Source organism: Ornithorhynchus anatinus, chromosome 11 (assembly GCF_004115215.2).
Source record: "Ornithorhynchus anatinus isolate Pmale09 chromosome 11, mOrnAna1.pri.v4, whole genome shotgun sequence".
In the NCBI taxonomy this organism is placed as follows: Eukaryota; Metazoa; Chordata; class Mammalia; order Monotremata; family Ornithorhynchidae; genus Ornithorhynchus; species Ornithorhynchus anatinus.
Window position 1 is genome coordinate 4,367,409 of NC_041738.1, and position 17,784 is coordinate 4,385,192.

Genomic DNA, 17,784 nt, shown 5'->3' on the forward strand with positions numbered 1-17,784 from the left:
AGCCGAATTGGCAGAAGCGAACCCAGCCCGCCAGGAGTTTACAGTCTACTCCCCTTCCATAAATCTTTCCTTCAGGAAGAGCAGACGAGGCGGTCCCTTCAGTGAATAGGTCGCCGTCTGTTTTACTCCTCACCTCGGGTTCTGCCATCATCCATAAAAGTCCACTGCTCCAGTTCTACTGCCAAACTCGGGTGAGTAAGAAAGAGAGAACTTTTTTTTTTTAAATGGAGTCGGAATGGATGGTTAAGGGAATAGGAGCGTGCTGGGGATTAGGCGGAGGTAGGAGGCATCTGATATGAATGGGACTCTAATATATATGCCGATGTGCCCTTTGATTACATGTCTACGGACACACTTTTCAGAAAGAATGGGAGGGAGCATATGGAAAGACAGTATTTCACCTGTTCGATAAGACCGGTGCAGATCCGATGTTATCCATGTGGGTAGGAATGGCTTAAAAAGTTAATGCCTGAGACATTTCTTTCCAAGGAGATGGTGCACTCATCGAAACCACCTTTTGCTATATCCCGGCCATCAGCATTATTTGCTATGTCGAGTGCTGCTTTCGACTTTTGCTTCGTGGAACCTCTACCTTACCAAGGCCTTTTAACGAAAAGAGCCGACGAGTGAGCGTGGAAGCTCCTTGTGGGCAGGGATCCCATCTACGAAACTCTGTAAAGAAGCAGCATGGCCAAGTGGAAAATGCCTGGGCTAGATTACTGGAGGGAACAAAGGGAAGGAAGGAGAGAGAGATATGTGGGCAGAAAAGAGAAGCAGAGAAAGAGAAAGGAGTGGAAAGCTAGGAAAAAGAGCTTGATAACTGGTTTGGTTGTTTTCTTAAACACTGCTGGTCTCCTTTTCTTTCCCTTCAGAGAGGCTGGGAAAGATGCCTCTCCCATGAGGTGGCATCTTGCATATATAGCGTATTTAATGAGGCACAACTATTTCTGCCAATATCTATACCGCAAAAATGTTCTATAATCGGATTGAGTAAATGAGCCCATATAAAAGACTTACCTACGAACGTGGTTCCTCTCTGCCTAGGATGAAATTCAACTGAACCTTTGGTTTTGATTGGCTAGTTTCTCCTCTATCAGATTTGGGTCCGTGGCCAGGCCAACGGGCCAGTCTGCATCTTTACTGCCTAGGTGCAACAAGAACTTCAGTTTTACACTGAATTCTGGAGTTTCCCCTTAGCCCTAGTCTTACGATAAGCTGGAAGGACCCTCAAGACCTATCTGGTCCAGACCCCCGTCTCCGGGAAGATGAAAAATGACAGTATTCAAGCCAGACAAGTGAGCATTCTTTCCTACAAGGAAGAAGATTACGCCAGCAGCGTGGCACAGTGGAAAAAAAGCATGGGCCTAGGAATCAGAGGACCTGGGCTCTAACTCTGGCTTTGCTACCTGCTTACTGTGTGACCTTGGGCCAGTCATTTTACTTCTCTGGGCCTCTGTTTCCTCACCTTTGGCCAGGGGGGAGGGGTTTCAACACCTATTCTCCCTCCTACTTAGACTGGGAGGCTCCAAGTGGGACAGGGACTGCGTCCGAACTGATTAATTTGTACCTAAACCAGCACTTGGGACACCTCTTGACACAAAGCAAGCACTTAAATACCACTAAAAACAAAACAATGATCTTCGGCGAGTCACTTCACTTCTCGGTGCCTTGGTTTCCTCACCTGTTCTCCCTCTCCTTTAAACCGTGAAATCCATGTGGGACGGGGATTGCGTCCAACCTGATATCTTTGTATCGACCCCCATCCACAGCACAGGGTAAGCACTTACATACCAAAACCATTATTATTATTATAATCACACAGTGGAAGAAATTACTTCCCAACTCTTGCAGACATGAAGGCCAATACCAATAAAGCAAGGTCTGAGGACCTGAGTTCTCATCCCAGCTCTGCCACTTGTCTGCTACGTGTGAACTTGGGCGAGTCACTTCACTCTTGGGCCTCAGTTTCCTCATCTAAAAAAATGGGCAGTAAATCCTACTCCCTCCTACTCAGACTGTGAACCCCTTGTGGGACAGGGACTGTGTCCAATCTTGTAAACTACCCCAGTGCTTAGTATTAAATATTTAATACCCTAATTAATACCTTGCTGTTGCTTAAAAAGCACCATGACAGTGACTCATAGTGAGTTTCTGGTCATCAGTGACCTCCACCTCTCCACTCCCACATCTTTTTCTGCTCTACTTACACCTGGTCTGTGTTTTCCCACCCCGCACTACCGGTGTTTAGGGATTTTTTTTTTTAGCCTTGCACTTGTCCTTTGTGAATTTTCCCAACTTGTCTATGTTAATTTGAATTGCATCCCCGACTTCTGCAGTGGCAGCAATTCCATCCACCAAATTCAGGATGATCTGCAAATCTGAGAGCCGACCTCTGATACCCCAGTGTTACATACACGTATAGAGAGAGATATAGATGGATATAGATGGATATATATACTGAGTGGAAACGGCCCAAGAAGAACAAGCTACGACAGAGATGGAAGACAAGGTGAAAGCAAAGCAGCCAAGTAAAAAGACCCTGAGGACCTGGGTTCTAACCCCAGTTCTGCCAATTGTTTGCTGTGTGATCTCGGCCAGGTCACTTAATTTCTCTGTGCCACCTTCCCCAACTGTTAAATGGGAATTAAATACCTGTTCTCCCTCCTATTGAGACCGTGAGCCCCAAGTGGGTCAGGGGCGATGTCCAACCTGATTAACTTGTACCTACCCCAGTGCTTAGAACAGTGCTTGACACATAGAAGCACTTAAATATAACAACAGTAATAATAATAATAATAAATGTCATGCTCTCAAAGGAGCTTAGAAGAAACTAAGTTGCAGTACTGGGTTGGGGTTCACCTCTGCCGTAGAAAGAGGCCCAGCAAGTGATACATGCAATCAGGCTGCTAAAAGACTTAACTTTCTCCTGGGAGTGCAACCATTCGGTGACCACGCAATTCAACCGCAGTTGGTTTAGAAGATAATGAAACACCGGTCATTCAGCCAAAATTTTAAAGTTCATTTAAGAACCAATCAGTCCTAGCAGAGAGAGAAGGCAATCAAGCGATAACCTGGGGGCAGTTAGGCCACTGAAAATTAGCTGATGATGTTCCACCTGCCCCTCACTCCTCAGAACAAGGCCATCCCCACAGACTCAAGCCCCTGCCCCTCCGACCAGCTCACTCAGTCCCCGAGGGCCAAAACGGTTGGCAGGACCAGGGGAGCAAAAGGTGGCCCTGGGCGCTCTGTAGGACCGAGTTTGCTGCTCAGCCCATGCACTCATTCATTCATTAGTATTTACTGAGCATTTACTGGGTGCACAGTTCTGTACTACATGCTTGGGAAGGTGCAATATAACAATAAACAGACACATTCCCTGCTGCCCAGAAAAACCTATTCTCACTTCCTGGAAAATCCAGCCACCTCACAGCCCATTTTCGGTCCTAAGATTCCAGCAGAGGTCATGGATAGGAGGACGGTTGCGTTTTTGAAAATAAAGAGTCCACCTGGCTTCCACACTTTCGGGGCACTTATTGCCATACTCACGTATTTCACTTCAAACTTCTTAGCCAGCATTTCCACTTCGTGCTTCTCTCGCTGCTCGTCATTAAAAGGATCTTCTGGGTGGCTGGGCTTCTTCTGATGTAGAGAAATGGGGTGGGGAGAGGACAGTGAGAGAGTCATTAATTTCATTCGAATAGGAGGATACAAAGGAAGAATAACTGAATCTTTGCTTGGAGGATAACAGAAGTTAAAATTTTGACAAGAAACTGGATTTCTTTGGTCTCAACAGCTATAGAAAGCTTGGTATCCAAGCTACATTTTCACTCATACCCATTCTCCCCTTCATCTCACTGCATTCTACTAGCAAGGAAAGAACTCCACCCCCTTTGGCCAAAGAAACTCACAGTTACATGAACTAAACTCCAAAGCTGGGGAAAAAATATCAATTCCAATCAGGAGAAAACCCAAATTCCACACCCCTACAATTCTAGGAAACTTTATCTCTTCATGACCAAACGTGGATGCTTTGGTCACTCTTTAAAATGCTCTTTTAACACAAATGGAGCACAAGGAGTTAAGAGAAAAATGACCGTTTTAAACTAAAAAAAAGAATTGACATTTGTTTTGCAAATTGCTTTCTTCTAGAAGTCTCTCCCACAATCCTCTCCTGTTTCTTTAAACAATAAAGAGCTACAGTATCTACTATCTGGGTCTGCTATTATGGCAGGGTCATTGCAAACCAGAGATTATGACCTCAATGTATGAATAAGCAGGAAGAGCAGGAGTTATTGGTGGAGGGGGAAAAAAGTGCCTTTTTCACCCAGATCTGGCAAGAGGAAGTCAGAAAACAAATTTGATAAATGAACATAGACTACTCTGTGATAGTTTTCACGTCATCAAAGTTTACACACCAAAGTGCAGGTAATAGAAAGTAATAAGGAAAACATTAGGGATGGGTAGAGAACTTACAATGCAGGCAGAAAGAAAGTGGATGAGCACATAAACCCAGTTTTTACTAGAGCAATGTACAGCCTAAATTTACCACAAAAGCCCCCAGCGAATTTTTCTTTTTAAGCATATACAAGGGTATAAAACAATCCTTTTAATATGGTGATGGAATTCCTTGTCCCTTTCCAATTTGAGAAACTCAGATCTTCGATCTGAGGGGAAAAAAAGGGCAAGTTTTAAAATAAAATCCCTTGCTCTAAGTCGCGTTTCAATAAGAGGCTGGAATTGGAAGTTACACGTCATCAAGTAAAGTCTTTCCATTTATACATGCCCAATTTTCCTCCACACTGAGAGACAGGGTAAAAAGGTCATTTAGTTCTGCAGATTCCTGATATTATCAGATATACATAATATTTACACTTGTATATTTAATTCTCCCCTTCATAATTTTGGAGCGTAAAGCCCGGGGGGACGGGGGACAGGGGGAGGTGGGGGGAAGAAACCAGAAATGGTTTTTTTTTTTTACAAATATCCCAAATGCCAGAGACTATTTTCCACTAAGGTATATTCTCTCATCCCTGCCACACCAAAGTTCAACCTGTTCAACTTCCGCTTGAAATTCTTTAACAGAAAGGTATCTCACGCCTTGGTCTTGCCCCGCTCCCACCCGGGGAATTGGAATCAATCAATGGGAGGAGTAGTTTTCCCTCTAAGAAGGTGAAAAGAGAAGCTGGGGTTTTCCTTCCCGAGGACTGACCCACGCTCAGCAACAGCCTAGAGGAATGGCCGGATTTCTGCTCTGTGACTGCAATGATGCATTTTCACTGGGAGTAACTACGGAAGATCTTGTAAATGTTCCACAGCCTCCTTCCACACAATAGTGCATTGTACGTTCGAGAAAATAAAATTATATTTCTTTAAAGTGGTGACATCTGTAGCATGTACGCCTGGATTCCACCCGAACACATAAAGTATCAATTAAAATACATTAACTGCCCAGCGGTAGTTTCGCCATCCGCTGGGGAAAAGGAAACGGTTGTTTCCTTAAGCGGGCACACACAAATGCTAGGTTGATGATAAGGTAGAGAAAACATTAAAAATATCAAAGAGTTGACTAAGATTCCACCGTCCCTCGTTAGTGCTTAAAATCGGCAGAGCCGCGCAACACAATAAAACTTGTTAAGGCAGCAGAGCCGATGTCTCAATCGACATTTCTTTCCCTGAGCTATTTCAGAAGGCCACAACATTCCACTACTGCCATTCTTGATAATGGTTTAAAAGATTACGGCTTGGAAGTACATTACGCTTTACTTCCTGCATTGGCTTTCTTCTGCGAGTCCTCTGAGGCCCGTCACGTTCTAGCCAAAGAGCCTCGCGCTATTCAAAACCTCCCAACACGTCACTCCATGCTACCGTCTATTTTCACTCAGGAGTTGAAACCTCTCCTGAAGCTGTTTATTCCAGTAGTTCTATCTTTACACCATTCTTTCAGCTAGCTTGTGCACTGCAGAGTGGAGGGTTGTGAGGCCGTTGGGGCCTCACGGAGAGGGCACGGGACTGGGAATCGGAGGACCCGGGTTCCTACCCGTCTCCGCCACTCGCCTGCTGTGTGTGACCATGGGCAGGTCACTTCCACAGATCCCTCAACTGTAAAATGGGGTTTCGTTACCTGTTCTCCCTCCTCCCGTTACCCTGTATTCTCCCAAGCGCTCAGTTCAGTGCTTTGCACACCGTAAGCACTCAAATACGATTGATTGAACGAATACTTACATGAGCCCCATGTGGGACCCGAAGATGACCCTGCATCATCTCTCCCAGTGCTTACCATAGTGCTTGCCACATAGAGCTTAACAAATACCTCAATATAATGCTCTGGCGATTCTGTATATGAACCGACGATGTGGGATATTTGGAAACTCTCCGTATGATGGAGAAAACCACCGCCGCCACCGCGGTCTGTTTGGCAACTCGCTGCAAGAGGGGAAAATCCCCATCCCTTGAACAATGAAGACTGGATTGAACACATTCTGGGAATGCTGACTCTCTAGCATTTGTGAAAACTGTTCGGCAAAAAAAAAAAAATCCACTCTCAAAGTAAACGCAACCTACGGAGGCTAACCAGGAGCTAAAAACATTTACTAATGAACTCATTTTGGCTATATATCGCCTCCCCCTTTCCACTGGAAACCGCTACCCACTCTGCTATATTGTGCTCTCCCAAGCGCTTAGTACAGTGCTCTACACACGGAAGGCCCTCAACAAATGTGACTGATTGCTGTAGTTGGCAGGGCCAAACAAAGACCTGGAGAGGCTCATTAATCAACTAGTAAAGATATCTATTTGAATAATCAGGTGGACTATCCCCCATCTATATACATCTCTCTCCTTTGAGAATAGTTCATTTGATCGTGCAAATAGATAGTTGGAATGATAACGATGATGACGGTATTTGTTAAGCGCTTACTTTACAGCCAAGCGCTGTTTTAAGCACTGGAATGTACACATACTTTTACATGAATACCCATGTGCACGCCCTCACAGATACATGCCCACGCTTCGCCATGCACACCCACATGCACGCAACTCCCCCACATTCACGCAGCCACCCGTATATGCACAGCTACACCAATTTCCAACATCTGGAGGTAAATTACTCTCCTCCCCCCATTAGAGCCCGAGTGTCTCTTCTGTTTGCCGGAAAATCCCTGATTCATAAAAATTCCCGTTTTACTATTCACAGTAGGAGTCGCTAGAAAATAGGAATATATATATGTGTGTGTGTGTGTATGTGTGTGGTGTATATATATATCCCTCTTGCCACCTCCAGACGGGCACCAGTTCAGTTCATTCATTCAATCGTATTTATTGAGCATTTTTACTGTGTGCAAAACATGGTATTAAGCGCTTGGGAGAGTACACTATAGCAGTAAACAGGCACATTCCCTGTACCTTCTTAATGAAGTTGGGGAGGAAGATGTTCCCTTCCACATTCCGGCTGACCCACCACCCACAAAGACCAAACGAAGAGCTCTAAACCCCTCCACCTCTGACCTTTCAACTCCCAATTCCGGGCACCCGCGCGAACACGCCCACCCCCGCCACCCGCAAGGGAGGTGAGCCGACACCTCCCCAGCCCACAATTACAGTGTGGATTAGATGGGTAACTTGAGCTGAAACTGTTTTTACCCCCAGCAACCGGAGAGGGAGAAGAAAGGTAACTAGATGAGGTGGCTCCAGCCTCCCTAGAGGGGAATCCCTGACCCTCCTCCCCCTCAAAAGGTACTTATGGAGCGCCCGCGTGCGGACCACCGCACCGAGCGCTTGGGAGAGTCCAATGCCACAGAGTGGGCAGGCGCCTTGGAGAAACGACGGGGATTAAGAGACGACCTTCGGGTTTGGATGGAGGCCACTCCTCCCCGCCCGAGCCGTACTGGGGTCCGGCACGGGGGTAAGCGGGGTGGGTGACCCCCATCCTTCTGCCTCCAGCTGGGGGATCCCCCCCGACGCCCCCGGTGCAGAAAACCAGGCCGCAGAAGGAGACCGAGGCTGGTGACCTCGCCCGACCTCCAAACGTGGCAGCAGAGGCTCTAGTCCGGGAGCTCCTTATGGGCGGGTCACGTGCCAATCAACCACGGCTACTTATCGGGCGCTTCCCGCGGGCGAGGGCACTGTCCTAGGCGCTCGGGGGAGTACGATACCGCAGAGAAGCGGCACGGCCTAGTGGCAAGAGCCCGGGCTTGGGAGTCAGAGGGACGTGGGTTCTAATTTCGGCTCCGCCGCTGGTCCGCTTTGTGACCTGGGGCAAGTCACTTTGCTGGGCCTCAGTTCCTTCCTCTGTCAAATGGGGATTAAGACTGCGAGTCCCACGTGGGACAACCTGATTAACTTGTATCTGCCCCAGTGCTTGGCACATAGTAAGCTCTTAAACACCGTCATCATTATTATTATTACCCACTTCCGTCAGCGGCATTGTACTCTCCCAAGCGCTCGTCACAGGGTTAGGGACACAGTAATCAGTCGATGGCGTTTATGGAGCGCTGTGGTGAACGCTTGGAAGGGTCCACAACGAGCGAGCTCAATAACTAGACTGTAAGTCTGGTGTGGGCAGGGATTGTCTATTATTTTATATTATTATTATAATACTGGCATTTGTTAAACACTATGTGCCAAGCACTGTTCTAAGCACTGGGGGGGGGGGGATACAAGATAATCGGGTTATCCCACGTGGGGCTCAGTTTTAAACCCCATTTCTCAGATGAGGTAACTGAGGCCCTGAGAAGTGAAGAGGAAGTGGGATTAGAACCCACGACCTCTTCTGACTCCCAAACCCGGGCTCTTTCCCCTAAGCCCCGCCGCTCCTCATTGCTGAACTGTACGTTCTGAGCGCTTGGGACAGTGCTCGGCACACAGTGAGCGCTCAATAAATACGACTGAATGAAAGAATGTCTGAATAAACACCCCCTGACTGTGTGGGGGATTGTAGAGAAGCAGCCTGGCTCCGTGGCAAGAGCCCGGGCTTGGGACTCAGAGGTTGTGCGTTCAAATCCCTGTTCCGCCACTTACCGGCTCTGTGACGTTGGCCAAGCCGCTTCCCTTCCTTGTGCCTCAGTTACCTCATCTGGAAAACGGGGATAACGTCTATAAGCTGCCCGTGGGACAGCCTGCTGACCTTGCATCTACCCCAGCGCTTAGAACAGTGCTCGGCACATAGTAAGTGCTTAACTACTAGCATTATCATTACTGTGGGGAGAGTGTGGGCTGTCCCGGTTGGGGGTAATAATAGTAGTGGTATTTGTTTAGTGCTTACTATGTGCTGAGCACTGTTCTAAGCGCCTGGGTAGATCCAAGGTCACCAGGTTGACCCACATGGGGCTCACAGTCTACATCCCCCTTTTACAGATGAGGGAACTGAGGCCCAGAAGAGTGAAGTAAGTGGCCCAAAGTCACCCAGCTGATATGGGACGGGATTAGAACCCAAGACCTCTGCCTCCAAAGCCTGTGCTCTTACCACTGAGCCACGCTGCTTCCCTGTAATGATGACAGTGGGGTCACAGACCCACAGAAGTGAAGTAACCAGCCCAAAGTCACACAGCTAATATGTGGCGGGATTAGAACGGTAATAATAATAATAATGATGATGACACTTGTTACACATTTACGACGTGCCAAGCACTGTTCTCAGCATTGGGGAGGGGGAGATACGAGGTCATCAGGTTATCCCACTTGGGGCTCAGTCTTCATTCCCATTTTCCAGGGGAGGTCACTGAGTCACTCAGCTGACAAGGGGCAGTGTCGGGATTAGAACCCAGGTCCTTCCGAGTCCCAGGCCTGTACTCTACCCACTACGCCCATGCTGCTTCTTGTGCCAAGCCAAGTACGGTAATGCTCCTCTTGGTGAAGTGCTTACTATGTGCCGAGCACTGTTCTAAGCGCTGGGGTAGATACAGAGCAGCAGCGTGGCTCAGTGGAAAGAGCCCGGTTTTAGGAGTCAGAGGCCATGGGTTCTAATCCCGACTCCGCCTCCTGTCAGCTGACTTTGGGCAAGTCCCTTAACTTCTCCGTGCCTCAGTTCCCTCATCTGTAAAATGGGAATGAAGACTGTGAACCCCACGTGGGACCACCTGAGGACCTTGTATCCCCCCCCCAGCGCTTAGAACGGTGCTTGGCACACAGTAAGTGCTTAACAAATGCCATCATCATCATCATTATTATTATTATTATTAGTAATAACAGGCATTAAGACTGTGAGCCCCACCTGGGACCACCTCATGACCTTGTATCTTCCTTAGAAGACTGCTTGGCACAGACTAAGTGCTTAACAAATGCCATCATTATTATTATTATTATTATTATTAATGGGATGAAGACTGTGAGCCCCACCTGGGACCCCCCGATGCCCTTGTATCACCCCCCAGCGCTCAGAAGAGTGCTTGGCACAGAGTAAGCGCTTAAGAAATGCCGTTATTATATTATTATTATAATGGCCAACGTCCCCGGGGTTTGAAGGCGCGACGCCTGCCTCCCCAACCCGCCGACCCTTCAGCGCCCAGCACCGGTCTGAGCGCTGTGGAGATGCTCATTCGTTCACTCAACCGTATTTCTGGAGCGCCTACTCTGTGCCGAGCCCTGTGCTAAGCGCTTGGAATGGACAACTGGGCCACCGAGAGAGACCATCCCTGTCCAACGACGGGCTCACCGTCTAAACTAGGGAAGCAGCGGGGCTCAGTGGCAAGAGCCCGGGCTGGGGAGTCAGAGGACATGGGTTCGAATTCCGGCTCTGCCACTTGTCTGCTGTATGACTGTGGGCAAGTCACGTCACTTCTCTGTGCCTCGGTTACCTCATCTGGAAAATGGGGATGGAGACTGGGAGCCTCACATGGGACAACCTGATGACCCTGTATCTCCCCGAGCGCTTAGAACAGTGTTCTGCGCATAGTGAGTGCTTAACAAATACCATTATCATTCTTCTCTGGGACTCAGTTACCTCATCTGTAAAATGGGGATGAAGACTGGGAGCCCCATGTGGGACAAGCTGATGACCCTGTATCTCCCCCAGCGCTTAGCACAGTGCTCTGCACAGAGTAAGCGCTTAACAAACACCAACATTATTCTTCTTCTTCTCTGGGTCTCAGTTCCCTCATCTGTAAAATGGGGATGAAGACTGTGAGCCTCAGGTGGGACAACCTGATGACCCTGGATCTCCCCCAGCGCTTAGAACAGTGCTCTGCACACAGTAAGCGCTTAAAGGGCATCATTATTATTAAACGGGGGAGACAGGAGGCAAAAAAACAAGTAGTGAGGCGTCCAAACCTACAAGATCAATAGAACCATAGATACATATTCATTCAGTGGTATTTATTAAGTGCAGACGAGGTGCAGAGCACTGTCCTAAGCACTGGGAATGGGCAATTGGGCAGCAGATAGAGCCCAAGTGATGGGCATCATTAACACGATAAAAAGAGTGACTAGAGAAGCAGCGTGGCTCAGTGGAAAGCGCCCGGGCTTTGGAGTCAGAGGTCATGGGTTCTAATTCCACCTCTGCCACTCGTCGGTTGTGTGATCGCGGGCAAGTCACTTCACTTTTCTGTGCCTCAGTTCCCTCATCTGGAAAATGGGGTTGGAGACTGGGAGCCTCACGTGGGACCACCGGATGACCCTGCATCTATCCCAGCGCTTAGCACAGTGCTCTGCACAGAGTAAGCGCTTAACAAATACCAACATTATTATTATTCTCTGGGCCTGTTCCCTCATCTGAAAATGGGGATGGAGACTGGGAGCCTCACATGGGACAGCCTGATGACCCTGTATCTCCCCCAGCGCTTACCACAGTGCTCTGCACAGAGTAAGCGCTTAACAAATGCCAACATTATTCTCTGGGCCTCAGTTCCCGCATCTGTAAAATGGGGATGGAGACTGTGAGCCTCACGAGGGACCACCTGATGACCCTGTATCTCCCCCCGCGCTTAGCACAGTGTTCCGCACATAGTAAGCACTGAACAAATACCAACCTATTATTATTCTCTGTGCCTCAGTTCCCTCATCTGTAAAATGGGGATGGAGACTGGGAGCCTCACGTGGGACCACCTGATGATCCTGCATCCATCCCTGCGCTTAGCACAGTGCTCTGCACAGAGTAAGCACTTAAATACCAACATTATTATTAGTCTTCTCTGGGCCTCAGTTCCCTCATCTGTAAAATGGGGATGGAGACTGGGAGCCTCACGAGGGACCACCTGATGACCCTGCATCTATCCCGGCGCTTAGCACAGTGCTCTGCACAGAGTAAGCCCTTAAATACCAACATTCTTCTTCTCTGGGCCTCAGTTCCCTCATCTGTAAAATGGGGATGGAGACTGGGAGCCTCACGAGGGACGACCCTGTATGTCCCCCAGCGCTTAGCACAGTGCTCAGCACAGAGTAAGCGCTTCCCAACTCCGGCCATAATTATCCCTGGGCGTTTTGGGGGGGGGGGGGGCGGGGGTTACCCGTTGTTGTCGGCAGAGGAGCAGGTCGGGGTAGCTGAACTCCGCGCAGCTGTGGTCGGTGGGGTCGTTGAGCAGCAGGTCGAGCCGCACGGTGTGGGTGGGGGGCGGCGGGGTGGGGGGCGATGGCGTGGGGTCGTGGCGGGGGCGGGCGCGGGGCTCCCCCGGGGGGGGCGGGGGCGGAGGCGGGGGCGGCTGAGGCGGCGGGGGCTGAGGCGGAGGCGGCGGCGGCGGCGGCGGCTGAGGCGGCGGCGGCAGCGCGGGCGCCTGAGGCGCGTCCAGGCCCGGCAGCTCCCCGTCGCGCCTCCTCCCGGGTGACAGGCTGACGAACGGCACCCGGCGCGGCTCCGCCATCCTCCCGCTCCTCCTCCGCCCCTACGTGCGGCTCGACGCGGCCGCCCACGGCCCGGGCCCTGCGGCCGCCATGGCGGAGCCCCCTCATAAATAGAAGCGGGCGGCGGCGCATGCGCGCTCGGCGCGGGGGCCGCCCCCCCCACCGCCTCCCCTTCCGGCCCGCCGCCCGGGCGGGGCCCGGAAGTGACGTCGGCGCGGCCCCGACCCGTTGCCGTGGCGACCCGGACGCCGGGCTCTCCCCCCCCCCCCGCCCCCCGGAGCGGGGCGCGCGCGCACGCGGCCCGGCCACGTGACTCGGCCGCCCTCATTCGGGCCCTGGCACTTAAGCTGGGCGGTCGCTGATAACGTTCATTCGTTCATTCAGTAGTATTCATGGAGCGCTTACTCTGTGCAGAGCACTGCGCTAAGCGCTTGGAATGCACAACTCGGTAATCGTCATAATAATGTGGGTATTTGTTGATAATATTCATTCATCCAAGAGGATCTATTGATAATATTCATTCCTTCAAGAGGATTTAGAGAAGCAGCGTGGCTCAGTGGAAAGAGCACAGGCTTTGGAGTCAGAGGTCATGGGTTCAAATCCCGGCTTGGCCATTTGTCAGCTGTGTGACTTTGGGCAAGTCACTTAACTTCTCGGTGCCTCAGTTACCTCATCTGTAAAATGGGGATGAAGACTGTGAGCCTCTCGTGGGACAACCTGATTCCCTTGTGTCTACCCCAGCGCTTAGAACAGTGCTCGGCACATAGTAAGCGCTTAACAAATACCAACATTATTATTTATGGAGCGCTTACTCTGTGCAGAGCACTGGACTAAGCGCTTGGAATGCACAAACCGGTAATCATCATAATAATGTGGGTGTTTGTTAATAATATTCATTCATCCAAGAGGATCTATTGATAATATTCATTCCTTCAAGAGGATTTATGGAGCGCTTACTCTGTGCAGAGCACTGGACTAAGCGCTTGGAATGCACAAACCGGTAATCATCATCATAATGTGGGTATTTGTTAATAATATTCATTCATCCAAGAGGATCTATTGATAATATTCATTCCTTCAAGAGGATTTATGGAGCGCTTACTCTGTGCAGAGCACTGGACTAAGCGCTTGGAATGCACAAACCGGTAATCATCATAATAATGTGGGTATTTGTTGATAATATTCATTCATCCAAGAGGATCTATTGATAATATTCATTCCTTCAAGAGGATTTATGGAGCGCTTACTCTGTGCAGAGCACTGGACTAAGCGCTTGGAATGCACAAACCGGTAATCATCATCATAATGTGGGTGTTTGTTAATACTATTCATTCATCCAAGAGGATTTATTGATAATATTCATTCCTTCAAGAGGATTTATGGAGCGCTTACTCTGTGCAGAGCACTGGACTAAGCGCTTGGAATGCACAAACCGGTAATCATCATAATAATGTGGGTGTTTGTTAATACTATTCATTCATCCAAGAGGATTTATTGATAATATTCATTCCTTCAAGAGGATTTATGGAGCGCTTACTCTGTGCAGAGCACTGGACTAAGCGCTTGGAATGCACAAACCGGTAATCATCATCATAATGTGGGTGTTTGTTAATACTATTCATTCATCCAAGAGGATTTATTGATAATATTCATTCCTTCAAGAGGATTTATGGAGCGCTTACTCTGTGCAGAGCACTGGACTAAGCGCTTGGAATGCACAAACCGGTAATCATCATAATAATGTGGGTGTTTGTTAATACTATTCATTCATCCAAGAGGATTTATTGATAATATTCATTCCTTCAAGAGGATTTATGGAGCGCTTACTCTGTGCAGAGCACTGGACTAAGCGCTTGCAATGCACAAATCGGTAATCATAATAATGATAATGTGGGTATTTGTTAATAATATTCATTCATTCATTAGTATTTATTGATGATATTCACTCATTCAAGAGTATTTATTGAGCGCTTACTGTGTGCAGAGCACTGGACTAAGCGCTTGGAATGGGCAATTTGGCAACAGATCAAAGCGGGGCCCAGTGGATAGAGCCCAGGCCTGGGAGTCAGAAGGACCCGCGTTCTAATTCCGACTCTGCCGCTTGTCCGCCGTGTGAGCGAGCCACGTCTCTTCTCGCGGCCTCAGTTATCTCATTTGTAAAATGGGGGTTGAGCCTGTGAGCCCTAAGTGGGACAGGGACTGTGTCCAACCTGATTAACTCTTAACTACTCCGGTGCTTAGTACAGCGCCTGGTACATAATAAGCAGTTGACAAATACCATAAAAAAAAATAATCAAGGGTTTCTTTGTCAAATATGAAGAACGGGCGTATGTACTCTGCACAGAGGACACTATTAAGCTCTTGAGGAGAGTATAATAGTGAAAGTAGATATGATCCTTACCCTCGAAGAGTTTACAACTTAGCCGAGGAGATAGAAACTAAAATTACTGGCCAAAGCAAGAGAGTATAAAGATAAGAAGCAGTGTGGCCTGTTGGAAAGAGCATGGGTCTGGGAGTCAGAGGACCTGGGTTCTAAGAGATAAGAGATTAATCAGAGAAGTCTTCCTGGAGGAGGGGTGATTTCAGGGGTGCTTTGAAGATGGGGACGAGTGTGGTCTGCTGATATGAAGGAGGAGGAGGGCCAGCCAGAACTGAAGGCTTTTATCAAGAGGTCAGTGGTAAGAGAGGAGGCCCAGTTCATTCAATCATGTTTATTGAGCGCATACTGTGTGCAGAGCACTGTACTAAGCGCTCGGAAAGTACAATTCGGCAACAGATAGGGACAATCCCTACCCAACGACGGATTCACAGTCTAGAAGGGGGGAGACAGACTACAAAACGAGACAAGTGGACAGGCATCAATAGCATCCAAATAAATAAATAGAATTATAGCTATATGCACATCATTAATAAAATAAAGAGAGCTCCCCCAGTGAGTAGTTTGTCTTGAGAGGAGCAGAGTGTGCAAGCTGGGGTGTGGTGGGAGAGGAGCGAGGATAAGAAAGGGGAGGGAGCCGATTGGGTGCCTTCAGACTGATGGTCAGGAGCGTCTGCTTGATGAGGTGAGGAGTGGGAAACGATCGGAGGGTTTTGAGGAGTGGGGAGATGGGCCCAGAACAGTGTTTTAGAAAACTGATTTGAACATCGGGAACCAAGTGTGAACTGGAGCGGGGAGAGACTGGAGGCAGGGAGACCCGAGAGGAGGCGGATGCAGGAGTCGAATCAGAATATGACAGCTGCTCGGACCAGCAAGGTGGCGGTTTGGAAGGGAAGGAAGGGGTGGATCCTGGAGATATTGTGAAGAAAGAACCGACAGGATTGGCTGACTGACGGAATGCATCGTTGAAAAAGAGAAATCAGGGAAATTGTCAGGGTAGCGGGTTGGAGAGAAGGAGAGGAAGGGGACTGGTGTCAATGGTGATAGAAAAATTAGAAGCAATGTGGCCTAGTGGATAGAACTCGGGCCTGCAAGTCAGAAAGACCTGGGTTCTAATCCCCACTCGGCCACCCGTCTGCTGCAGGACCTCGAGCGAGTCATTTCACTTCCCCGGGCCTCAGTTCCCTCCTCTGTAAAATGGGGATGAAGACAGGGAGCCCCTCGTGGGACAACCTGCTTACCTTGTATCTACCCCAGCGCTTAGAACAGCGGTTGGCACATAGTAAGCACTTAACAAATACCATTATTATTATTATTATTATTACGTTGCAAAGTGCATTCGCGGCTTTCACCCACGTTAACCAGCTACAGGCAGAATTATTATTATTATGGTATTTGTTAAACGCTTACAATGTGCCAAGCACTGTTCTAAGCGCTGGGGTAGATACAAGGTAATCAGGCTCTCCCAAGTGGGGCTCACACTTTTAATCCCCATTTTCCAGATGAGGTAACCAAGGCACAGAGAAGTGAAGTGAGTTGCCCAAGGTCACACAGCAGGCAGGGGACAGAGGCGGGATTAGAACCCACGTCCTCTGACTCCCAAGGCCCGGGCTCTTTCCCCTGTGGCACACTGCTTCGCTAATCAAAACAAGTAAACGGGCATCAGTAGAAATCAAGAGAATTATAGATACGTACATCTGTACACAAGGGCTGTGGAGAGGGAGGGAGAGCAAAGGGAGGGAGGCAGACGACTAGAACCCAGGTCCCTCGATTCCCAGAGCAGCTCTCTTTCCAATGAACCCCCAGCGGGGCTCCTAGAGGAGTCAGTCCTTGAGTGAAGGGAGCTTTAAGGTTGAGGAAGGCCCTCTGCCTTAATCTGATCAATTCACATTCTCAAATTCAGCAGCACATCCGCACACCCATATTAACGCTCTCCTTTAACACGTTCGCAGATCCAAACCGTCTTGTCTGAGGGAAGCAGCCTGTCAGATACAAAGATGAACACTCATGCCAGTCGAAGACCCTGAAATCCAGGAAAATGCATCCAGCCCGGTCCACGAAGAAGCTCAGAGATCCGGTCAGATCTTGGGGGAATCGATCATCAGTCAGTCAATCAGTCAATCACGTTTACTGAGTGTTTACTGTGTGCAGAGCACTGTACTAATGATAATAATAATTGGGATTTGTTAAGCGCTTACTATGTACCAGGCATTGTACTAAGTGCTCCTTTCCTCCACTCCCCCTCCACGTCACCCCGACTCCCTCCCTTTGCTCTAACTCCCCCTCCCCGCCCCACAGCACTTATGTATATATGTACATTATCTATAATTCTATTTATTTCTATTGATGCCTGTTTACTTGTTTTGACGTCTGTCTCCCCCATTCTAGACCTTAAATCCGGTGTGAGCAGGGATTGTCTCTCCTCACTGCTGAACTGCACTTTTCAAGGACACAGCCCAGTGCTGTGCACACAGTAAGAGCTCAATAAATACAATTGAATGAATGAACGAATAAGGTAATTGGGTTGGACATAGCCCCTGTCCTACACAGGGCTCTCGGTCTTAATCCTGAATTTACAGATGAGGTAACTGAGGCACAAGCAAGGTAAGTGACTTGCCCAAGGTCACACAGCAGACAAA

At 48.8% G+C, this 17,784-nt stretch overlaps 1 protein-coding gene across 2 annotated transcripts in view; it reads right to left on the reverse strand.

The window, feature by feature from the left end:
* Nucleotides 1–12,858, reverse strand: part of UBN2 (ubinuclein 2) — a 67,245-nt gene extending 54,387 nt beyond the window's left edge. The window contains exons 1-2 of one of the 2 annotated variants that reach the window (XM_029074804.2): nucleotides 12,438–12,858; nucleotides 3,547–3,639 (exon numbers count right to left, since the gene is read on the reverse strand). In XM_029074804.2, coding sequence (XP_028930637.1) covers nucleotides 3,547–3,639; nucleotides 12,438–12,788 — 444 coding nt within the window. In that variant the 5' untranslated portion in view covers nucleotides 12,789–12,858. The remainder of the gene's footprint in view (nucleotides 1–3,546; nucleotides 3,640–12,437) is intronic. The other variant, XM_029074803.2, reaches the window with a different exon arrangement.
* Between the last annotated feature and the right edge of the window lie 4,926 nt (nucleotides 12,859–17,784).